The sequence below is a fragment of the Emys orbicularis genome, chromosome 4, assembly GCF_028017835.1.
Source record: "Emys orbicularis isolate rEmyOrb1 chromosome 4, rEmyOrb1.hap1, whole genome shotgun sequence".
Lineage (NCBI taxonomy): Eukaryota > Metazoa > Chordata > Testudines > Emydidae > Emys > Emys orbicularis.
The window spans coordinates 149,207,525-149,233,042 of NC_088686.1; the positions used below are offsets into that span (position 1 = coordinate 149,207,525).

Sequence of the window (25,518 nt, forward strand, 5' to 3'; positions counted from 1 at the left end):
CTTATGAGTAAAAGAATGAGGAGTTTAAAAAAAAAAAAATCAGTGTAATGGAAATGAGGCTCACTTACTGATAAAGCTGTTCACATTGTTCATTGGAGTAAAATTGACAAGTTTGTAAAAGATTGTTGAGGTTAAACAAGATGGTATGCAATAACGAATCACTGTAATCTTTGCTTCAGGAGAGCGTTAATCATGTTTGTTAACTAAAACTTCCTTGTTTGCTAGACTTGTACGTTTTGAACATTTCTTAATTAGCATGACCAGTCTGCTGGATTGCTTTGAAAGTTTAGGTTTTTTGCTATCCAGCATTGTTTACTTACGGGAAGACTCATGCAGTGGCAACACCACATTCCAGGCTCCATGATAATTTACATACTTGGGTCACATTCTGAATTATGAAAGCAGAAATGAATTCATCTAATAATAGAGTACAAGCATACAGATGACTGAAAAGACTGAAATAAATTTGATCCAACTCAATTATGTAATAGGTGGTCAGAAATCAATTTTGCTTTGTTAGTGACGTCATTAATTACTAAATTTCCAAGAACATTCAAGAGACATTAAGGAAATGATACATCATCATAATGGTGGCAGACTACATACAGCTATTCCACCCCCCACCCCCCAAAAAAAGCTCAATTAATATTGCTTGGCCCAGGTCTTCACCAACTTCTGTACAGTAAATCAGTCAGGCTCACAGCATGTGTGAACATTTTTCTTTCTCACATCACCTCATCCTCCAGCTTTTATTGTCTGTCTTCCTCTCATCATAATTTCTAATTTCTAAAACTCTCTTCCTCCTAAAATCATAGCATGATTGATGTTCCCTCATTACCTCCAATTTTCCCATCTTTTCAACAGTGTGCCTGTATGCTGATATAGCCCAGCATGCTATAACACTATCTCATTCTTTAAATAATACTGCTTTATAGAAAGTTACATACAAGTCATTTTCATTATTATAATGGTTTTGCCTTATCTTTAATTGTTTCTCATTAGGTAACTCCTGCCAGCAGTAACTTTGCTTTCAATTAATGCTGCGCATTGTGAAATTAGGAACACCCACATGTATGAATACCAATACTGCAGAATGGAAATCATTGATCTAACAAGTGAATAATTTGTTTGAGGAAGAAAAAACTTTGATTAGAAAACTCATTAAAAAAGGACAAAAAAAGTCATTGAGCTGTGAATAGTATGAGTAAAATACACCTCTCCTTTCCCTATGAAATAAGGAGACCCTAGTAATGAAGTCAACAGGCCCTCCTTTTCTACAGGTTCGGAGGTGTGTTGATACGGTATGTGATTCTAGGGGTATAGTATTGCAGTTCTATAAGCAGCAAAACCAAACTCCAGTCTGATCACTACCATGTCTCCAAGAACGAAGAGCCCAAGATTTTCAAAAATGAGGTCTTAAACTTAGGCTCCTAACTCAATACTTAGCCACCAAATAAGTGATCTGATTTGCAACAGTGCTGCTCACTGGGAAGTTCCCACTGACTTCAGTGGAATAGGCTGGGTGCTGAGCACCACCGATAAATACCCTGAAGAAGTAATTTGCATAGCAAGACCTTTTCAGTCTGTGTGACTTCCTGTTATCTACAAACTTCACTGGGATTTACGTGCAGCCTATTGGCATATCAGAGACCAGGCACCGAACTGACCAAGTCATTGCATGACCTCTGTTTAAAAGGATGCTATGCACGATGAGAGACATCCAGGAAGGTGAAAGAGAGGACATATTTGCCATTTCCTTTTGGTTAAGTAGAAATTACAATAAAAACTCCGGTTCACCAATGAATCTCATTTGTTTTTGGGGAGTAGTCTCATTGAAATCTCATGCTATTCTTTGCTGCAATACTCATCTGCTGTATATTAATTTCTTCTGACCTGAGATGGTGTCTTTCTAGTGTATGGGTGTTTTTCCACACTTAATTATCTTGTATTGTGGACTTCAAAAAAATCTTTAGTTAATGAAGTAATTCAAGGAGTTGAAGTGAGTTAAGTTGATATTTAAAACTGTGTTTCAACATGCATTCCTTCACACACCTAATGTTTCCATCATACAGGATAACATTCAGTTTGTGTCGTCAGTCTGTGTACAAGAGGCCCATCTTGCATGGTATCAAAAAACTGTTTTTAATTAGTATTGTATAATACTTACTTTCTCATCAGAACATTTACTATAAATTCTATGAGATGTCTACCGACAAAAGTTAAATGTTAATTTTATGTGAATGAGCTAGCAAACAATCTAGACAAAATTGTGAGATGAGACTAATTGTAAATTTAAATTTTCATAAGATTAGATTTAGAGGTATAAACTGCTGTCATATACAGAAGTAGTTTATTGGGGGTGGAGATCGAAGGCTTATGAATGTTTCATGTCAATATTTGTCATATGGGCACAAAAGCAAAGTGATTATTTTATTTCATCTTAGCCACATTAGAAAATTTAAATCTAATGGAATTCTTGACAAAGTGATCTAATACTGAAGGGCAGAAGCTGTTGTCAATTGGTTGTATCTTGCATATTGAAATACGATAACTTTAAACCATTTGAATGTTTTGGATTGATTAGTGACTTGAAAAAAAAGTGCATTTGCCTTTATTCTTAAGATATTTCCACTTTCTACACTCAGTATAAGATTAAAAGCCTTTTTCATTTAATAGGTGCAGGTAAGATACACCTCTACCCTGATATAATGCTGTCCTCAGGAGCCAAAAAATCTTACCGCGTTATAGGTGAAACCGCGTTATATTGAACTTACTTTGATCCGCCGGAGCGCGCAGTCCCGCCCTCCCCCCCCCAGAGCGCTGCTTTACCGCGTTATATCCGAATTCGTGTTATATCAGGTCGCGTTATATCAGGGTAGAGGTGTACATGTCAAAACATGTAATGAAAGTCGAAAGTTTTCATCATGACTAATATTTAAAACTGTTCTAGATTCATTAGAAATGAAGTTTGTCAAGTATCCTATGTACAATGTGATATGAAAAAGCTTATGCTTGTTGCCAGAGTGTCAGTTTCAGATGATGTAAGGGTTATGTGTGGAACCCTGAAACTAAATAGCAAGATAGTCTATTTCCTCAACTTTTGTCAGGAGACTCCATTCTTTTTTTTTATTTTTATTTATAAAAATATTCCTAGGGAAGTAGGAAGTTTTACATAACTAACAGGATTCTGGACTTGACTTAGCAGGTAAATAAATCACTCATTAGCACACCCTGTCAAGGGAAAGTTAATTAAAAGAACCTTGTACTACTTGTAGAAGTACCTGAGATGTTTTGGCTTCATTGGCTACCATTCCTATGGCTGTCATTGTATGTAAGCTTGTCACCATTAGCAGTTATAACAAAGATCTAAAGATCACAATTGTAGAAAAATTTAAACCATTGTGTATTTGCTGTTGTTTTTCACTTGTCAGTTTGCTAGCAGATTGTCAAAATTCTAAAGAGTTTGAAATGGATGTAGAATTAACTATTGTCCAAGGCAGTTCATAACCTGCAATTATCTGACAAGTTGCCAAATGAAGTTCATTTTGTTTCTACTGTAACTATCAAGTTGTATATTTCTTATTTACTCAGTAATTTCAAGAATGTATATAGATTGGAAATTAAACTTTTTATAGTTTTTTTTATTTTTTTATTTTTTATTTTTTTTTAAGTTATACTCATAAGATGAAAAATTTGCTTCAACTGCATTAAAAAACCCTTTGCAATCAGGTTTTATGTTGGTGAAATGAACGTGAGCTGAGAGAGAAAAAGCTACCCTCAACCTAGGTTCAGGCCACCAGGCTACAGTGCAACTTAATCTCCTTTCTAAAATGGCTACTATTTAGCCTGTATGCTGGAACTATAGTCTTCATTCCTCTGCACCAATTGTGTGGAGTGCTAGGGCCACTGGTCACAAAGATGTGGCCACCCCTTGCCATTCTCTGTACTGGCCTATGAGAAGCTTGTGTAGATACCCCTTCACAGCATGCAGAGAGTGCAGAGGTCCTTCTATACAGCCTCTCAGCTTGCAGCTTCTGCTGCACAGCCCCATTAGGTGCTACAGAGACCCTTGAAAGGACCATCTCAGCAGCATGAAATTTGCCCTATTTGTGTAATTTGATACGATTAAAAAAAAAAAAAAAAAGCTATTCCATGCTGTTTGAGTTTTATAGGAAGCAAAAAGCATCAGATAGTGGGGGAGTAGTTCCTTTATGGATTTGTATGACTTGTCCAGAAAAATAGCTATGATCATAAAAATGTTAGGAATATATATAAATTACATCCCCAAAATAACTCAGAGCAATGAGCAATTGTTTGTATTTTAATAATGCAATCTTAAAATGGGGGCTTGTGGTACAGGTGCAATTGTAACCTGAATAGTAGAAGCAGCGGAATTGTAAACTTCTTTGCTTTGTTTGTTCAGATTGAATTTTGACTATTATATGAATGTATTGTAACTGTATATATTGATGAGTCTTTGTTCATTGCAAACCATAATATAGAAAGTGTTCAGAGTTATTGCCATATTAATGAAAGTTGGGGACTGAGGAGTTCATAACACCGAGAAGTTCTTAAGATTGAACATATCAGAATTACCGGAGGTAAGTTGCAGCATGGGTGTACTGCATCGCTTTCTTGTCCTTCAAACCACTGCAAAGAGATTCCCAATGTTTGAAGGCATCGGAATGTGAAGGGATATTGACATGTTTTTCCTGGACATCACTTTTTAGATGTGATTGATTTATTATTTTCCAACTGGGAAAAGGGATTCATATAACCGGTTAGTCAGAAGATTGGCTTTCATAAAATCAAGGTCCTGCTGTTTTGGGATTTGAATGTTAGTTCTTAGGAAGTTTAAACTCTGGTATCAAAATTCCTTTTTGTATGCCCTTCATAACAGTAGATTTAATAAATTCATGAGGGCTTCTATTTCTTGTTAAAATATCCTTTCTTATTCCTACATAATTTATTGACCTAGTTTCACATGCTGCAATGTTCACTTTCATGAGAATGTTCTGATCCTTATCTTGCCAGAGTGGCACTATAGCTGTGCAAAGCTTCAAATAACCACTGTTTCTTTTTATGTTGAATTCTGCAAGAGAGAGTATTTTGTAAACCAACAGCACTAGACAACCATACAACAGTTTCTTCTCTGTCTTTTCAGGCACTACAAGGGCTCCCAGAGATGGGGAGGTCCCAGGGGTGGACTATAATTTCATTCCTGTTGAACAGTTTAAAGCATTGGAAGAAAGTGGAGCCTTGCTAGAAAGTGGAACATATGATGGTATGTTACAGAATTTGAACACGTGTACCTACAGTCTTTTATAAGACTGGGAATAAAGACCGGGAAGAATTTAATGGCGTTAGTGTCCAGTCTTTGTTTCAGGCTTGGTCTAAACTAGTAATTTATGTCGGTATAACTACATTACTCAGGCTAGGTCTACACTATGAATAGCATAGCTGAAGTTGCGTATTTTAGGTCGACTTACTCGGCTTACGAGTCGACCGCTGCCGCTCCCCCGTCGACTCCGCTTCTGCCTCTCGCTGTGGTGGAGTTCCAGAGTCGACGGCAGAGCGATCGGGGATCAATTTTATTGCGTCTACACTAGACGCGATAAATCGATCCCCGATAGATCGATCGCTACCCGCCGATCCGGCAGGTAGTGAAGACATGCCCTTAGAGGTGTGGAAAATCCACAACTCTGAGTGACATTGTGTCGATGGGAGGGCTTCTTCTATTGACATAGCTACCACTTCTCAGATGGGTGGAGAACCTACGCTGATGGGAGAAGCCCCCCCGTTGGCACAGGTAGCGTCTTCACTGGAGCGCTACAATGGTGCAGCTGTGCTGCTGCAGTATTTTTAGTGTAGACAAGTCCTAAATTTGGATCCTTATACTCATGAGGCGTAATAGTGCTTTGCAAGGGTAGGGAAGCAATATTATCTCCATTGTATAGATGGGATAACGATTTAATTTGATACGGTTTAATTTGGACCACAGTGGTTGTCTTGTCCCGGCTCGCGCTGTGAGATGGTGACCCACTATTAGAACCCATGTGTCCTGACCTGTGTTCAGTTCACTTTAACACCTGTTTCTTTTCCATATCATTGTGCTTTTCAGAGTCATTCTAAAAACTTTTATGTATGTTTTTGGTTGACTTTTGCTTTAAATATATTTGTGGTCATAGTTCTGGGTTTTGTGTGAAAAGTTTTCCGTAGCTTTAATTTCTTGCTTAAGAGTTATTAAATATATTATAAATTATTCCAAAGGTTTCTACTTAATAGTCCACTTTTGTCTTCTTTCTGCTTTTAGTATTTTAGAATAGCCATAATATTTGCTAGAAGCTATCCTAATTAGTTGCTGGCTTTATTTTTATTACTGTTGTGGTGGTTTTGGGTGGTTTTGGTAATTTTTAATGAAAGTCTCTCAGATTAGTATGTTTCTCTAAATATATGATTTTTAGCTTTCATCACTAACACCTGACTCCTTTTGAATTAAAATGTAAATACAATAGATGCCGGTTAATAGCAATCCTGATACTGTCAACTTCCAGTTAATGGCAACATGTTGCTGTGTGAACCAATCCCATCCTATTAACATCAGTGTTAATGGTATTTGACATTGCAACAGTATGCTGCTTAGTAGCAACTTTCTTTTTAAGAAGGGCCCCACCTGCAGGTTGGTTTGTGCAGCTGCAGTCAGGGTAGGGAAGTGCTGGGGCCTGCCTGTTTTGGCTGCAGCCCTGCAAACCTGCCTGCAGTCAGTACTCAGACCATCCATCCCAGCGCTTCCTTTTCGGGCTGCAGCTGGGCAAACCTGCCTGCACACAGGGACCACACAAGACATAAGGGTCTGCAGGCTGGAAGGGGAGGTTATGGGCAGGGCATTAGCAGGGAGTGGGCTGCAGCCTGGATGCTAGAGCTGCACAGTACCTCTCCCTGCAGTCTCTAGGCCACTCCCTGCCAGGGGACTGCATGCAGAGAAGGAAGCGCTGGGAAGCACAGAGTACTGGCCCCCCAGACAGCACAGGGAGAGGTGCGGTGCAGCCTCATGGGCACTGAGCACCCCTGGTCTCTGCAGAAAGCCTTGTCATGCAGGCTGCAGGCAGCCTCCCTCCACATTGCTGCCCTTCCCGTGGTCAGGGTTGCACCCAGAGAAGGCATGTCCCAGCACTTGATTTCGCTTGTCATGATTATGACTTAGTGTTTCAGATCACTGAAGCATTATCTGAGTGTCAGCCAACCTGGATCTGAATACATTATAAACATTACTCCTGGAGGGATTCTGCCCCCCTCCAAACAGAAGGAAGTCCTGGGGGGACACAGGGTTACATGTCACTGCCCCGCACTCATTCTGCAAGCGCAGAGCTGCCCAGCTGAACGAGGCTGTCTCTTCACTTTACTGACTGCAGCTGAACGTCACTTCCTGGGTCCTAGTGCCAGTCGTGCTCCCCTTCTGTGTGCTGGGAGCCTTCCTGTTTTCTATTCTGCGCAATAGTGAGTGCCCGCGGTGGGGCTGGGGGAAATGAGGGAAGGGAGGGTGGGGGGAAGAGGCAGTGGGGAAGGAAGGGGAGGTGGAATAGGGCAGGGGGAGGGGAATGTGGGAGTGAGAGGGAGGGGAATAGCTAAGAAAAGGGGATAGGGGACTCGCGGGGAGAAGCGGAAGCCCAGCATGCGGCGTCCCCTCTGCAGCAGCTGGGGCTCCCCCGTTAAGCAGGCCCATTGAACCCTCACCCTGACAAGCCCTACACCTAGATGCCTTCGAGCCCCCCCCATCCCACTGATCCCCAACCAGCTGCACCTGGACCCCCACCCCATCAAGCCCCACTCCCCCAGCACCCAGACCTCCCACTGAGCCCCCCACAACCTGACCCTCCTGCTGAGGCCCCCTCCAAACCCCAACCACCTTCACCTGGATACCTTGCAGAGTCCCATTGCCCCTGCCACCGGAACCCTACCAACAAGCCTCTGTGCATCCAGATCTCCCGCTGAGCCGCCCCACACCTAGATCCCCCCCGACACTCAGGGCCGGCGCAACCCATTAGGCGACCTAGGTGGTCACCTAGGGCACTACAATTTGGGGGGTGGCGACCGCGGCGGTATTTCGGCGGCGGGACCTTCCGCCACCTCTGTAGGGGGCAGCATTTCGGGGCGGGACCTTCCGCCGCCTAGGGGGGCAGAAAAGCTGGCAGCACTCCTGCCCCCACTTGGATCCTGCTGGACTGAGCCTGCCCACCCACACCTGGTGCACCTGGCACAGAGGGGCAGGGCCCCGGGGTGTTTCTGGCCAGGCCCAGCCCTTGTACTCTGTCAAGGTCTGGTGCAGCCTCACTGCCAAGTCTCTGTACTGGGGGAGGTGGGGGCTTCAGGTTGATCTCCCACCTCAATGCAGCCAATGGCCTGTGCTCCCCATTGCCATGCTGGAGCCACATGTATTTATTGACAAATACAATTTGCAGAAATTTGCAGAATTTTAAAATATTGTGCTCATAATTTTTTGGTGCAGAATTCCCTCAGGAGTAAAACATGTATAGACATGCGTACACAATACTGCTTCTTTTGGTAGAAAAGTACAAATCACAACCTTCCCATGTGATCCATCCTCTTCTTAATTAAGTAGCTGTAGACTCACACATGATTTTGTCATAGCTAGCATTAACTGTGATCTCTGGATCAGAGAACTTGTCTTCTGTTATTGGCCCATTTTTAACACTTCTGCACCCTGACATGAGCTTTCCACAGTTGATACCCTTCTGGACAGAGTTACTTTTCCAAGCTTTCTGCACACTGTACCAATGTTCTCCATGCATCTAAGTAGGATTCAAAGGCAATCTGATCCACATAGCCCCTTATGTCCTGGAGTCCAACTGAATTCAACAGGAGAGCCTGCAAATCTTCAGATATCTGCTTTATATCCGCGGATGGATGCAGATCCAAATGTTCTATCTAGAGGCCTGCGTATGTTTGCGGATCGTGGATCGGATGCGGATACAAATTTTGTATCTGCTCAGAGCTCTAGTCAACACAACTACACAAATCCGATTACAGAATCGAAGCCTGAATTGGGAAATTGTCCAAGCATGCTAAGTCCTTTAATTACCATCACACCTTTTGTACTTGTAATTGTAAATTCTTCCCCATTTGGATGTACCATTTCTTTAATTTTATTGTCTAAAATATCTGCAATCTTAATTGTGTCCTCGTTTTCCCTTTTAATTGTAGTTTGTGTGTATTTCACCAAGAAAAGCCTAATGTGGCTGGCTCCCATTGGTCCTTCAAGCTATTACATGGTTTCCTTCTCTTCTCCTGTGCACACGCATTGCACTGCCATGGATCTTTCTCTGCATTCCCCCACTTTCTCCAGAGGCCTCTTCCCTGCCTGCTACCCTGTTCTTCTGGGTTTTGTTTTTTTGCTTTTACACTTCAAGCCTGCTGCCGTGGTTGCTGTTTGGGTCTTCTATCTCTATTGTACCTCTGTTCCTACTAGGGGTCTGGGAATCTAAGGATAGGAAGGAAGGAGTAATTGTAGTGCGAGTAGACGTATGCGTGCTAGCTTTAATCTAACTGGCGCAGGTAACAATGACAGTGAAAACATGGCAGCACGGATCCCAGCATAGGCCTGCAATCTGAGTATGCCCTACAGTTCCCCAGTGGACTTGTACTGTTCTGAAGCCCATGCCTCCATGTCTTCACGGCTGTTGTTACCTGCACTAACTAGATTAAAGCTAGCACTGGTAGACCTACCTACTGTTACAATAAGACACTGATTTGTGGTGTTGACATATCTTAAGTGGCTGCCTGTGTGTGAGTGGTTATGGTTAAAAACTATTCTAAACATAGGGCCACAGGAAGCAGTTAACATTAGAAATATGTTCTAATATTTTGTTAAACTGTAGCTAAATAATCATGAGTTTATTCAGGTCAGACCAGGCTTTTCTCTTTCGGTATGAGTTACTGAAGTTATTTTTCCTGTTTCCACCCTGAGCAGGAATCCTCAGTCACTAGGAAGATGAAAAGTATTAATGGACCTAGCCAAAGTATTTAACTAGGCATAGAACTAACTAAAGTATAGGAGTGATACGGTTAATATCCTTTTCTCAAGGACCAGGCAGGCATGGGCTCTGTTCTTGAAGATAAAAGCTACAGTAGCTAAATCAATGTCTCAGATGTAAACCCTTTTTTATAGAACATCATAACCTGGTTCCTCTTAAGTTTTCGTCTGGATTGAAACCTGGTGTTGAAGGTTTCTAATCAGGAACAACTTATTTTAAAATATATATACAAGTTGTAAAATATGTTTTTACAATATATTTAAAACATCCTTGTTTAGGTACCCTTAACTCAAATAAATGATTTTTTTCCCCAAGAAAAATCTGGCATGCATATATAAAAATATATATGAAAACTAAAGTAAAAAGACTATTTTTATGCATAAAAATTTTCCACTAGAAATATCTGTATTAATATAGATTATGTAAATTTCAAGTGATTACCTCAGTGACTAAAGTTTCTTCAAGCGTAAACAGTCTAGAAATTGTATGAAACCGTCTCTGTGTAAAAGATTATGAAACTTGTAAAGAACTATTATGATTTATTGGACATTTTCTTGAGATTTAATTCTTCCCTAATATGAAAAATAGAATAAATGAAAAGGTATACTACTGTTAAAATAACCAAAAGAAGGAAATTCTTTGAGCGGCTCTCTAAGCCAAGCTCTTTTGATTGTGCCGTGGTTTTGCTGCACATACAGTATGCACAATTGCCCAGCATCTGGAGATCCCCTCAGCAACTAGACTTTACCAAGCCAGGCTAACCAAAGCTTTCACCTTAACTCCCATTTTCAGTTGAAGTCTGAGAGGTATTTGAATATAGGGGGTTTTATTTAATATTTTATGCAGTCAAAACAAAATCTATCTACCAAATGTTAACCCAGCAGGAGTCCTGCTAAGCTCTGTGCTCAACTCCCTAATTAAAATCACATGATTAATTAAGAGGAGAAAGCCAGTTATTATATTCTGTTTGAGCATTTATTTTATTGGAAAAAAATGCTGATCCTTTGAACTTATACAACATATTAGGATCAAAATGTTTTCAGTTTTCTCAGGTATAATTCAGTATTGCATTGATTTATTAGTAGCTTTATTGGGTAAAAAAATTATAAGCTGAAAACCTAGGATTACAGCTCTAAGAAATCATTTTTTAAAATTGCTTTTGTGCAAATGATATTTCGTGTTTCAGCACAAAATGAATTTGCTTTTTAGCTTCAACCTGCCTACAGGCTGCAAATTACTCCAGATTAGTTAATTACTATATGCTGTACATTCGAACAGAAATTATTTTGGTTTTCAAGGTAATCCTCCACTTTACTCCTACCAAACTCTGCTATAAATCTCATTCTGGAGCATTAGTGAATGCAAGGTAAAATAACAAGTCAGTCTCTTGATTTGGAAACCTGTGTAGAGCAGCCACTTTGGAATTAAATGCATTATACCCAGATGCACAATGACAGCATTAGCAGAAATACATTGTAGCTGTAAATTCCAGTTTTTGAGCATTCATCAGTTACTGATAATGCTGATGTCTTAAGTAGTGTAGTAAATTACCTTTTCATTCATGTATTTCACAAAACTATGTTACTGTGGCAGTAGAATATGTACTGTGACTTGAGTCATTCCTGTGACTGTAGAGATCTTTACCAGATATCACTGCTTCTATTTTGTACCATTTGTTTCTTAATGCCAGGTAATTTCTATGGTACACCAAAGCCTCCAGCAGAGCCCAGTCCCTTTCAGCCAGACCCAGTGGATCAAGTTCTTTTTGACAATGATTTTGATGCAGAATCCCAGAGAAAAAGAACCACGTCGGTCAGCAAGATGCAAAGAATGGATAGCTCTCTCCCTGAGGAGGAAGAGGAGGAAGAAAAGGAAGCAGTTAATGGCAGTGGAGGTGCAGGTCAGTTACAAGGGGAGAAATTCCTGACTGCAGTCAAGATTTTAATCCATCAAATTGTTACTCTGAAATTTTCAGATTAACTTGGGTAGGAGCACTGTCACATGATCCGAAAACTAGGGGAAGGAATGTGCAGAGCAAGTGATAATGAAGAACAATGCATTGAGACTGGAACAAGGTGTCCAGTGGGATGTTGCAAAGATTAGTCTGAGATCCTATTCTTTTTAACATCTTTATTATCTCAAAAGGGGGACAACCAGCACATTACATTTGCAAATTGTGCTGCATCTAGGCATTTCTTGGAAGTCACACATTCAAGTACAGATCTGGCCTAGTCCTGTTTACCTTCAGAGCTGAAAGAATCAGAGCTCAGGTGATGTGGCTGCAGTCCATATTAATTTGTCACAAATACAGAATTGTAAAAGGTTATTGGCAATGGTTTCTAAACCAAAGTGCTTAAATTCACACAATTTAAAACCTGCTGCACTGTTGTTTTCCTTGTATCATTCATTGTGGTTCTTGTACTATGGGTCTTGATACACTGAGAGGGATGCTGGTGTGGATTCTCTAATGAGCAGTACAAATGCTATTCTCTTTGATAGGAAATGCAGTAAGTAGTCTACCTAGATGAGTTCCAGTGTTGTTTTTTCAGCCTAGGCTCAGACAAGTATGAGGTTAATGCTGTTTGGCAAGGGAAGAACAGAACTCAGTGTGTTCACTTCAGTTTTTTAAAGTTCACAGCAGAAAAAAATGTAATAGAAAAATACAGATGAAATACAGTGGTGTTTGGCATTCTCTCATTGTGAGAACAAAAGGGGTGGTTCTCTGTGAGCAAAGCAGCATGAAAAGCTTAACCGTAACACTTTGCTTTAAACAACTTCAGAAAACCGAGAGAGACATTCAGATTCTTCTGACTGGATGAAGCCTGTTCCTAGTTACAACCAGACAAGCAGCTCCATGGATTTCAGAAATTACTTGTCAAGGGATGAGAGCCTAGAGCCTCTACCCAAGAACTGGGAGATGGCCTACACAGACACAGGCATGGTCTACTTCATAGAGTGAGTAGAAGTTTGTATCTTTATAGATTTAATGTACCTTCCTGAGATGCATGAGCTCTAAGAGTCTCTATAGAGATTTCTGCTGATTTTATATATCTTCCTTCCTACCCACTTTTTATTGCTGAGGTCTTTGCATGAAAATATAATCTTCTGGCTTTGAAGTCGCAGTCTGTTCTCACTCCATGATCCTCACCAAATGTCACCAGTTTTGTGTGTGTGATTTCACAGTGGTTCCTCTGAAGATTATAACAATGTCACTTAGAGAGGACAGTGATGTTGATTTGAGGAATAAGCTGCAGGAGTTTTATTTTCATATATCTATATCTATCATAGTATCCCTACTTGGTGTCACCAGCATTTTCATCCAAGTAACTTTTCGTGTCTGTCAATCTTCATAGATGGATACTTGCACAGGTATCTTAGCTACCATATATAGGGACTTCAGTATAGTGTTTATTTTCATGGGGAAAATGCAGATAGGGAAAGAATCCATGTAAATGCTATTAGTATGATAGTGTTTTGTATATCTGAATAAATTAGGTGTGAAAGCACAGTGGTTCCAGCTACAAAGTCAGTTAACTTATTTATGATGTGCATTCTGTATCACACAGAATGCAAAGCTCAGGTTCTGTGTTGATAGCTGGATATGGGTCTAATTTTATGTGTACTTTTACTCTGCAAAATTTCATTGTAATCCATGGAATTTCCCTTATTCTCTGTGCTCTGCCTGCGATCTCTGGTATGAAATGGAATGTGAAAAGCAGCTATTAGAATGTGTAATAGTCTGTTTCATGAATTGTAAAGCATCAGATTACACTGATTGCTAAGCATAGGCAGAAATTAAGGGTTTTTTCCTCCAAGGTGAAAAGTATCTGATATCCTCAAAATGATTTTTTCTGTAGTTGCTTCAATGGTAAATGTATGAAAGGTTTTGTCATACTTTGTACACAGAAAAAAATATTGGATGGAGAAGAACTTTATGCTGAGACTGTGCCACCTAATGCAGATTTATAGGACAGAGTTAGAAATCCCTGAGTAAATGGGTTTATAATCACAGCGTCAATAGACCTGAGATAAAACATGGTTTCTGGATAACTCTGCTCACTTATGTTACTGTGTTATCTCAGAGTTAACATGTACCATATGTTCCTGCAGTGCAATGATAAGTACTACTTGTCATGGAAGAGCAAAATCACTAATCTTGCAAACTCACTGGCAATTTCTTATGTGCTTTGGTTCAGAGTGGTAGCAGCCTTTACATCTACATTCATATTGTGACTTTTTAAAATATCGGTTTTCTGGAATACTTACGTTGTATTAACTTTTTAAGAGCTATAAGATGCTCTTTTAGGTCTTATCAGTTTTTTTCCATTACTTTTCCCATGGCTCTTTTCATGATCAACCTATTTTAGAGGTGGTGTCTGACACCTTATTAAAGGGCATAAAACTTTTCCTATCTATGCCCCATAATTAAATTTTTAAAACCAGGTAAGGGAAAAGTTTGTATTTTGGGTCTGTTCTGATGAGAACCAAAAGAGACAGGTGTATTCAGTGTGCTCTTATTTCATTGGTTCTGTTCTCTACTTACATATACCTCTACACAGTTCTGCAGAGCTCTTGAATTCAGCTCCGTGCACAAGTTGCATTGACTATTGAGATATCCAATATTTTTTGATAGATGAAACCTAGGCTTACCTCACTCCCAACAAACCTGCTACTTTTAGGGCTGGTCCACACTAACCCCCCACTTCGAACTAAGATATGCAACTTCAGCTACGTTATTCACGTAGCTGAAGTCAAACTATCTTAGTTCAAACTTACCGCGGGTCCACACGCGGCAGGCAGGCTCCCCCGTCGACTCCGCGTACTCCTCTCGCGGAGCAGGAGTACCGGCGTCGACGGCGAGCACTTCCGGGATCGATTTATCGCGTCTAGACAAGACGCGATAAATCGATCCCAGAAGATCGATTGCTTATCGCCGGACCCGGAGGTAAGTATAGATGTACCCTTGGAGTGAAACTGTGTAGACTGTGGCTGTGAACACGTACCTTTGAAATATTTTTGACTGCTAAGAAACGTTTGCACCTCTGTAACCTCCCATGTCACAGTGGTACAGAAGATCCTCGAGTATTTTGGTAGTTATTATATTTAAGTGGTACCTTTCCTTGGTCGCATTTTTGATGTGACAGAGGTGAGAACAGCAGGTACGCTGACCTAGAGGCAAAGATTTGCATGTGGAAGGAAATTTATGAAGAGAAGTCCTAAGTATAATAGGTTAAATCCATTCATTGGGAGTCTCTTTTGTGTCTCTCCCTTTATCTCCTGCTGTTTTTCTGCTCCTGATTCGGTTGTCCTATATTCCGCAGTCACAACACCAAGACAACCACTTGGCTTGATCCTCGGCTCTGTAAGAAAGCCAAAGCTCCTGAAGACTGTGAGGATGGAGGTGAGATGTTCAGAATTCTGTCTGTCTGCTATATGTAATGCATGTTTGGATGTTGTTTTTCCTACTTGAAAACCAGACTCAAATGGTGTCCAATTAGCATGTTGTCGGTAGAGTTTATGAAGGCACGAAGTATGGCTCTGGTAAGAGTTTTGTTTCAAAGACTTCTTTTCTTCTTTGCCATTTGGGACTAACCAGACAGATCAATTGTACCTTCAAATGCAACCTGGAATAGGAGTTTACTTATGCTCTTGTTTCAAGGTCAAGTTCATCTGAAACCAAATAGAATTCCTAATAAATCGGATGTATTCGCTTGTTTACCAACCAAAACTAGTCCTGAGTCCTGTGGAACTGGCTATCTAGTTACTTTGACTTGGTTCTTGAAGGGACTTTCTGTGGGATTTGGCAGTAATGAATCCTTAAGCACTTTGGACAGTCTTTTCCTTATGCATATTACATATTTTATATCAAGTTCCTCTTCAGGGAGAACTAGGTCGTTCCTAAGAATGTCCTCTGCACTGATGGGAGAATTAAGTCATTCGGGGGTCTTCGGATAATGCTGTTTGTGACTGTCTGATGTCCCATATGGAGTCACTTCCAGGATTCTTTACAATTCGATAAGATCTATCACTGCCAAGACAGAAGTTTCTGCCTGAAGTTCATAATTTTTATTCTTTCTACATTATTCTGAAACCATTAGGGTATGGAGTTAAGTGCCTATGGCTTGGCAGCAGCAGTAGGGAGACTGGGCTTGAGAGCGGCTTCAGTATATTTTCACTGGAACAATGGAGTTTAAGTGAATTGTGGATACACATGAATTCTGGAGAGCAGAATGACACATTTCTTGGTTCTAAATTTGCTGTAACCACTGAGGGGAAAGACCTGGGCATCTTTGTAGACAGCTCAATGAGCACCATTGTTCAAATGTGCAAGGGAAAAGCCCCCAAATACTAGAATGCATAGATGATGGGCTACAATGTAATACTGAAAGTTCAGCCTTGTCACTTTATATCAGTGGTAGACTCTCACCTGCAATAATCTGTTCACTTTCCGGTTGAGAGAAAGAAGTGACATTTTGATAGAATAATGGAAAAGCTTTTGAGGACAATGTGGAAAAAATTAGGGATACAATACGTGTACAAAATAACAAACAGTAAACCAAAGGTAAATCAGGTGCTCCCTTTTACCCACTGACCTAATACAAGAACAAGGGCACGTTGAGTTAAATTGAAGGTGGCAGATTTAAAACCGTAACGGTAAATACAATGTATAATTAAACCATGAAAAACTCATTGCCACAAGAGATTATTGGGGCCAAAATCTTAATAAAATTTTTACAAGAATTGGATAATAGTATGAATGAGAAGATCCAATTACATTAGATATAATTTTTTTTTTAGAAGGGATATAAATACTCATGCTTTAAAGCATAAGCAACCCCTAACTAAGTTTAGGAAGATACTTCATTGTCTAGTAAGACCATCCTCTGAAGCTTCTGGTATTGGTCATTGTTGGAGACAGGATACTGGACTATGAGGACTGCTAAGATAAATGGTAGTCCCAAAGTGAAGAGATGGAAGAGCCTTTGGACTTCATATGAATTGACCCTTAATTGGGCCAGGTGCAGGAGGTGCAAACCAAGCTACAAGGCTTGGGAATGAGGCTGCACAAGAATAGGTGGCTTTATTGTAGGAGTATTTTTAAAATCTCTGAAGCAGTTGCACGTTTTAAGCGTCAGTGTCCCCTTATTTCCATTTAGGGGAGAGCCCTAAAATAGAATATAAATAGTTTATAATCAAGATAGGCATCTGTATTAGCTAGTTTGAAAATAATTAGCCTCTTTTTAGATGCTAGAAAATACGATAAGATTTTTAAAGAAATTCTCACACTCTCCTCTCCCTCTGGCATCTCAACCATGTCTAAATTAATTTGACTTAAACATTTCCCTGTTGTCTGGTTTCATATGGATAATTTTTCAACAGAAGTGCAAGTCCCTGATATGTGGAAGTGCCCTGGAGAATTCATTTTACCTAAGCTGTCTCATGTCTCCCTATGATGGCAGAGCTTAAACCTTCACTAAATCAAGCTTAAAGTGGGCTGAACGCTGACAGTATTTTACTGCTTCATAGAATGACAGAGATGTTTGAGAATCATAATCTAAGCAGGGTTCCATGGTTAAAGTACTTGTCAGTCATGCTTTTTCTTCAAGTAAATTCCTATCCGTTAAATAGAGAAGAGGTAAAAGCCAAGCTGCAGTACCAAACTAGCTACCTAATTTTGTTAGTAATGACTCATTGCTGTTGGGACTGCGTTGTTGAAATAATGTGGCTAGCAACTGGTGCTTTAGTTCCACGGAAAGATGCCTTGTTGTTCTGCAGTTGCTGTTAGGGGAAGGAGGAGTTAGAAATTTTTGTCCTGTGTGTGGCAACACTTGGACTCAGCCTGTTCCCCAGTGATACAGAATTTCCATAGCTAATGATTCTTAAACAAGAACACTCTAATCCTGACCCATACGTGTATCATCACCTGTAGCATTCCCATTGATCATAGCTGCCATGTTGAGTCAGAGAGAGTGAATTTGTCTGTGAAATAATGTTGGTCTAGCCCAGGGGTGGGCAAACTACGGCCCAGGGGCTGCATCCGGCCCTTCAGACATTTTAATCCAGCCCTCAAGCTCCTGCCAGGAAGCAGAGTCTGGGGATTGCCCTGCTCCGGTGCTGAAGCCAGGGAGCGGGGTTGGGGGCTTGTCTAGCCCATTCAGGGCTTTAAAGAGAGAGGCTAGTACCAAAACTGTATCAGCATTCAGACCACAGTTGTCACTAGCAATATCTTGAACTAACTTCCTTCCGTCCAGATTCCCATTTCCTTAAGAGAGTGCAGTAGCAGGGATACAGCATTGTTTCCATTTTAACATGGAACCCTTAATTACTTCAGTATAATATTTTTCATACTGAATCCAAGAAACTTCTAGTCTTACCTTTCAGTTCTCTTGCACCCCAACTGGCTTTTTAAAAATCATGCATATTCGCTATCTTCTCTAATCTGGGACAATGCAGGGAACTGATGGGCTGGCTGGCAGTAGGTAACTAAGGGGGTCCTCTATCATAATTTATGATTGTTTGGGGAGAGTGTAGGAACTGACTTACATTTGTTTTTGTTCACCTCTTGCATCAAGACTTCACATTGTGAATCCAATCTGTGAGAATGTTGGTGGTAATCAGCCTACAGGCAAATCCTGCAGACATTTGCAAGGCAGTGGTGCAGTGTAGCCAGCCAATAACATAAAAATGTACAGAGAAGCAGTCTCTGCAGCAAACATCTCCTGAGTTACAAGTGTCAATAGGCGCTGAGATGAGACTGAAAACAGCCTCTCATTCTCCTAAATCTATTCTTAATGAAGCCAGCTTGAGCCACTGCCTCATACTGCTGCTTTATTAAACATATGTGAAGCCCACCACTGGGAGAGGATGGGATTAAAAAAAGGCATTTTAAAGAGAAAGATGCAGGACATCCTAATGAACAGCACTTAAACAAATAGTCCCACTGGGGCATTTGTCAAGTTCTGCTGAGCTGTACTGATATTCATAATTGGTAACATGCTGCCACATGCTAAGAAAATTCCTGTTACCTTCAAGCCTAGGGCAGCCACAAACAACAAACAAAATAATTACACAGAAATCTTACCCTTCAAAACAATCCAGACATCTGAAAGAAAAATAAAAGGCAATTTGTGTTCCAAATGGAACAATATTTCCATTTTGTCTTAACTTTCACACCAAGCTCCTTTCAAACAGTTTTTCCATATTTACATTTCTATGCTCAAATTAGAGTAGCAAAGCTATAGCAATCAGGCCCCTGTGGTGACAGCTCATTGCATTCAACCAGTAATGCTCTGATTCTAGCAGCCATCCTACAAGAATTTGAATTTAGTTCAGAAACGAGGGAGCTTTCTGATTTTTATGCTGTTTCAATATGAATGTTTATTTTGTAAGGATTTAATTTAATTTTGCACACAATTTTCAGAATATGGGATCATTAGTTTCCCTCTAGATTTGTTACTCTGGAGACTTGGATTCAAATCATAACAATCACAAATGGAAATGAGTTTGGGGATGATATCTTTTTAGTCCTCATTTGTCCTTGTTACCACTGTCCTGCCTCTTTGATTCTGATTCAGGAGCCTAGGTGTAAAGTAGCAAGTGATGTAGGTCAGGATTGCAGTGCATTGGGAGAGCGAGGTGGGGAGTCTGACTGGAATATTGCAGGTCTGGCTTGAAATGCATTGGTGTTAAGGGGATGTGTGTGTAAAATTGGAATAACAAGGGAGTTGCAGGTCAGAATTTAGGCCTCTTGGCAGAGGTTTCTGGAAGCACCGCATGACTGGAATAGCATGGTCCTACAATTCAGAGCTGAGATGGCTTGATCAATATCTCCTTTCCACTCTATGGGTCAGCCATAGACACTGCTATCGTATAGTTACAGATTGGGGAGTTAAAAACAAAATTACACAAATGAAACTAGTTATTTATAATTAATTGGCTTAGTCTAATAAAATGAGACCTGTGTCTTTCTTTTCCTCCTTTTGTTACTTAAGATATTTCTGTGCTTCACTTTGAAGCTTGTTAAAACTTAATTTTTTTGTTTAAAATGCAAGTCCCTCCTCCAATGGACCAGTGAGTACAAGGGGGCCCATTTTCCCTCTGGGAAATGCAAGCACTCAATTCATGGGAATATATAAATTGCTTTCATATTTCCAAGTCAATCCATAATCTCTCCACTCATTTTTTTTTTCCACATGAACTTTGACATTTTCAAATATTTTTCCATTATAGTGCAGAATTTTGTTCATTCTTCTGTTCTAATTACAGAACTTCCTTATGGCTGGGAGAAAATAGAAGACCCTCAATATGGAACATACTACGTCGAGTAAGTGTTTACACCAATTATTCACTTCATGTGGACATCAGATATGGTAGAGAACAATGAAACAGTTGATATGTAATACATGCAAATTGTAATGCAGCTAATTTAATGACTATGTATCCACTGTAAATTAAGGGCCCGTTCTGGTGGCCGTAACTGAATTGTGCACTATTCCTATGAGTTAATATGTAAGATGATAATGTGTGTAGCTTCCCTTCACACTAATTGAAATACATCCATCTATCATCTAGAGGGGAGGAATCAAGTAGTAACCACTTCCCTGGGCTGGAAACCAGAGAGCAGCAAGTAAGCAGTAGGGTTCACTTTGCTTCTCTGCCTCACAAATGTCCATGTGATTTTTCTTGCATAACTAAGAATTATGGTAGTTTATTACCACAGTAACTTTATCTGGCATTAATGACTTTGCCCAAGTGGTTGAATCTCTTTCTTAATATCCTTATTGTAATAACTGAAGATGCTGAATGTTGTATGTTTAAAGAGATCAGAGCATGTCTCTGTTCTGAAATACCTTTAAAATGGAGCCTCTCAATTAAAACACTTGATATTCACAAACCAGCAGGAAATTGCTTTCCCCTCATCCTTGGGCTCCAAAGCAGCACCATGTAGCAGAAAATCCCTAACTTACTGTAACTGGCTTTCTTACTCTTCTTCAACTCATGCTGAATGAAAACCACCTTCAATCATCAAGAGAAAAATTAGCAGAGAATTGAAAATATTAGCATTTATTTGAAAAATGTTAGTGAGATCTCTGCAGAGCCAGCACTGTTGTTTTAATATTGTCCAGGCTAATAAATATTTTGATACTTCAGCTCTGCTTTCACATTTCAGTGTTTAGCAACAAAGGCAACAAATACCATGGATATATGGAAGCAGCATCCATTTCATGTCAGGAAAAGAAATAAATTTGCTTTGCTAAGCAGTTCTCTTATTGCCCAATATTATGGTCTATAGCGGCTCTTTTGAAATGTGCAAAGTGGTGTTAAAATAGATAATATGCTTATTACTCAGAGTTCATCCTATCACTCCAAAAGCAGCCTCAAAAGTCAAGGCTGAATTGTATAGTTGTTGAGTTTCTGTTTTGAGTATTGAGAAATTAGTAGTTGGAGTATGCTTCAAAGGGTTAATCTTTGAGCTCCTCATGAGGAGATGGTTGGTCCTGCCCCCCTGAACAGGAAACTGGCATTGTCCTGAATAACTAGTTAACAAGATACTTGAATATTTGTAACCAGGTTTTCTTTCCTGCTGTGTTAGTTGAAATTCCTTTGGTTTTGATAATCTGATTTTTCATCATTGTTTTCTTTGAATTTTTCTCTGTTTAGATAATGAAAATAGGCTACTCATTTTCACTTCCTTTGCTCTCATGAATTAGCACAATGCTGTTGTGTTTGAGTTGCATATACTACAGGGGAACAAGCTATTAAGATTAGGCTTTGTATAACTTTTTAAATTAAACTTTACATTTTAGTTCTCAATTGCAATTACCCTTTGAGAGAAAAGAGCAGAATATATGGATTTCTGTAATTTAATGGCTGTGATGCTGACCCTCTAATATATATACATTCTAATAATATAAACATTAGAATTCGGACAGTCACAAGGGAATGAAGATTTACCACCCCCCCCCCCCAAAAAAAAAACCGTAAAAGTTTTTTTCAACATTGAGCTGTCCTTTTATGTTTACTCTTTTGCTGAAATGAAGCAATGTGAGCTTGCACATTGCAACATTCTTTGATACAGTATGGTAATCATTATTAGGGATCTGACAATGTTTGGCAATTTAATCAAGGAGAATTTTACATTTTTTATTAATGCAAAGTTACAATAAAATGTTAACATACTACATTGTACATTACTTATTCAGGATCAGGTTAATATTCATAGAGCCTGACTAAAGGAGCTGGCTTGCTGGCTGGGGAGCCCTCCTCCATTTAGAAATTTGGTCACCCATCTTCTTTCTGGCACTTCTCTTGTGTACATACTTGGTGTGAAAGCTTTTTCATTACAAGGACAGTCCACATTTTACTATACCGGAATTCCATGAGAGAAGTCACATTTTTCAAATAATATGCAATATAAAGTTTTGCTGCTAACAATAAAAAGGAATTAATTTGTATTTCTATTTAAAAAGTAGGTCCTTTACAGAAGCATTACATAAGCAATCGGGATCTCTGGGAAGCTGGCCTTTTTCTTATAAGGTTAATCTCTTTAATAATTTCCTCTGCAAACCATCGAATTTCTGGACGCAACCACCAAATGTGCAAGTATGTTCCCCTATCCCATGCAACCCCTCCAACAGAGTGCCTCCCTAGTAGCAAAAATACAGTGAATCCTAACTGGAGTCAAATACCAACTATACAGTAATTTGTAAACGTTTTCTTTGTGAGCTACACAAATTGAAAATATATATCCACTTTCCCATATAGAGACCCATTCATCTAGATCAATTTCTTTGTCCAGATCTCTCTCCTATCTTTTCATCTGGGTTGTTTTCCTATCAACATCTTTTTCAATCAAAATTGAATACATCTTAGAAATTAAACCCTTTGTTCCAGCTTGCACCTGGGTCAACTCCTCAGCTGTGTTTAAAGATCTAGATAGAACCCTCTTGTATCCAGATTTCACAATAAGGTGTTTTGACTTATAAATACTGATACAGGATCTTTCTATTATTTACTTTATTACATATCTCTTGGTATGATCTTAAATCAGGACCCTGGAACAGCAGTCCAAATTGAGGAATATCCGCTCTTACCCAGAATGAATAATCACTTTGATATTTCCTAGAAATACATTTGTGATTATTAATGAAAATAGCTAAGGGAGAGGGCTTGGCGACAGGAATTTTAAAAAGCTAAGGTGGGCTGGATGAATGGGTGGCTTTTATTTTTGGTGATCTAAATTTCTTTTGAACCCAACAATTACTATAAATAATTGTTTGGGCTACAGTCTTATTTGAGCTTTACCCAGTGTTTGGATGGTCTGTTAACCCTGTTGATCATATCTTTTAATTGCAATGCATAATAATAATAAGCCAAATTAGGGAATGCTCATCCACCCGACTTTGTAGACTTACACAGAACTTTAGAACTCACCCTTTGTCTTTTATGATTCCCATATGAATTTTAATAGTGCATCTTGCTCTGTTTTTAATGTCATGTCGGGGATACCAGTAGGCCGATGCACTGAAACAAAAATAGTAACTTGGGGAGGACATTCATCTTTACTGAGGCTACACTATCTAGCCAAGAAATTTCGTATTTGTTCCAGTTCTCCAAATCTTTTATTTTATGCCAAAGTGGAAGGTAATTTGCTTTAAAAAGATGTTTGTTTCTCCACAATATTTATTCCTAAATATTTTAAAGATTCCTTTACCCATTTAAATTTAAGTAGCTGACAACGGTTTGTTTTGACCCTTTGGGAATATTAATTTCTAAAATTCCAGATTTATCATAGTTTTTGAGGCCTGATGCCGGCTCAAATTCCAACATCAATTGTTCTATCATTTTTAATTATGCTTCTGGATCCTGCAAATATAATAGGATATTGTCAGCATATAACACCACTTTCTGTTCTAAACTTGAAGACGTTCTGATGCCTTTAACCAAGGGGCTGTTTCTCACATATATTGCAAATGACTCCATTGCCAGAATAAACAACGGGGGGCAGCCCTGTCTTGTACCCCTAGACAAATTAAAAGGAGGGGATTGAAGTATACAGGCCAATAAGAGTATAAAACTGGTTTCCAAAACCAAACCTTACCAAAATCTGTCTGAGGTTCTCCCACTGCAAAAGTTGGTTTCTCAACATCCAACAAAACCAGTGCATAAGAAGAATTGCTAAAATTAACACTATAGATGAAATTCAGAGTTCTTCTGACATTACCAGATAGATGCCTGCCAGCAATGAACCCATCCAGGGTGAACACATTTGGGCAAGATGACACTCAGTCTGTTTGCTAGCACCTTGGCATAAATTTTAACATTCGTATTAATTAAAGAAATAGCACAGTATGATGCACAGTTGGCAAGACCTTTTCTTTGTTTAGGAATGACCACTATTTTTGCTTCTTTCCATTAATCTGGAATCTTGTTCCCCTGCAATCTTCAGTTAAAATAGGGATCAATACTTGCTTTTGGAGCTCTGTTATACTCCCCAGAAAACATATTGGGACCTGGAGGTGTATTAGATTTTAAATTCTTAATTACAGTTTCTACAGCAATTTACCTATCAAGAGCTGCCAAATCCTCCTCAGAGCTGAGGTAGCCTCACACTTCTCCATTACTGTTTATAAATTCAGAATTTGGATGTTCTGAAGTGTACAAGGTATGGGAAAAGTTAACAAAGATTTCAGTGATCTGTTTGATGGCAGTTATTAAATCTCCCTTTTTTATCTCTAATCAGAGGGGTGGCTGACTTACCAGTTTCTATCAGTTTTATTGTCCTTAGTTTTATTGTCCTTTTCATAATATTTTTGTTTAATGTATCTAAGTGTTTGCTCAGCCACACTCATTTGTAACAGATTAATCTTCCCTCTTACCTCAATTATTTTCTTATACACTCTTTTAGATCCTGTAGCTCTACGTCTGCCTACCAAAACAGAAAGTTCTTTAACCAAACTCTCTTCTTCAAGAGCTCTTATTTTTTTAAGGTATGATGCTTTATTTATAAGGATCCCCTTCATTACTCCCTTTCAAGCATACCAGAGAACTCTTGTATTTGGTCCCTTCCTTATCATTATCTTCTATATATTTCTGAAAAATTTCTTCTAGCTCTTGAATTCTAAGGGAGTCATAAACACGGCTCTATTCAACGACCAGGCCCTTTGTTTTTCCACTAAATCCCAGTCTTTAATATATGCAGAGGTATAATCAGACCAAGTTATAGCTCCCAGATTAGCTTTTTGGACTAAACTAGTCAAGGCCCTAGAAACAAAAATCATATCAATCCTGGGATAAGATCCATGTGTAGCAGAACAGTGTGTGTAGTTCCTGATGCCTGGATTCATCTCCCACCAGACAGCCATCAGATCCTCATTTTTCTAAATAATGCAACACATTTGCACTTGCTCCTCCTGAATGCCCTCTGTGTACATTTGATCAATCCAAAGTGGGATTTAAGCACCTC

At 39.4% G+C, this 25,518-nt stretch overlaps 1 protein-coding gene across 2 annotated transcripts in view; it reads left to right on the forward strand.

Annotated features, from left to right (window-relative positions):
• Window positions 1-25,518, forward strand: part of MAGI3 (membrane associated guanylate kinase, WW and PDZ domain containing 3) — a 217,477-nt gene that overhangs the window by 121,304 nt on the left and 70,655 nt on the right. For both annotated transcript variants that reach the window (XM_065404497.1, XM_065404498.1), the window contains exons 3-7: window positions 5,165-5,284; window positions 11,743-11,952; window positions 12,833-13,007; window positions 15,374-15,453; window positions 20,319-20,376. In XM_065404497.1, coding sequence (XP_065260569.1) covers window positions 5,165-5,284; window positions 11,743-11,952; window positions 12,833-13,007; window positions 15,374-15,453; window positions 20,319-20,376 — 643 coding nt within the window. The remainder of the gene's footprint in view (window positions 1-5,164; window positions 5,285-11,742; window positions 11,953-12,832; window positions 13,008-15,373; window positions 15,454-20,318; window positions 20,377-25,518) is intronic.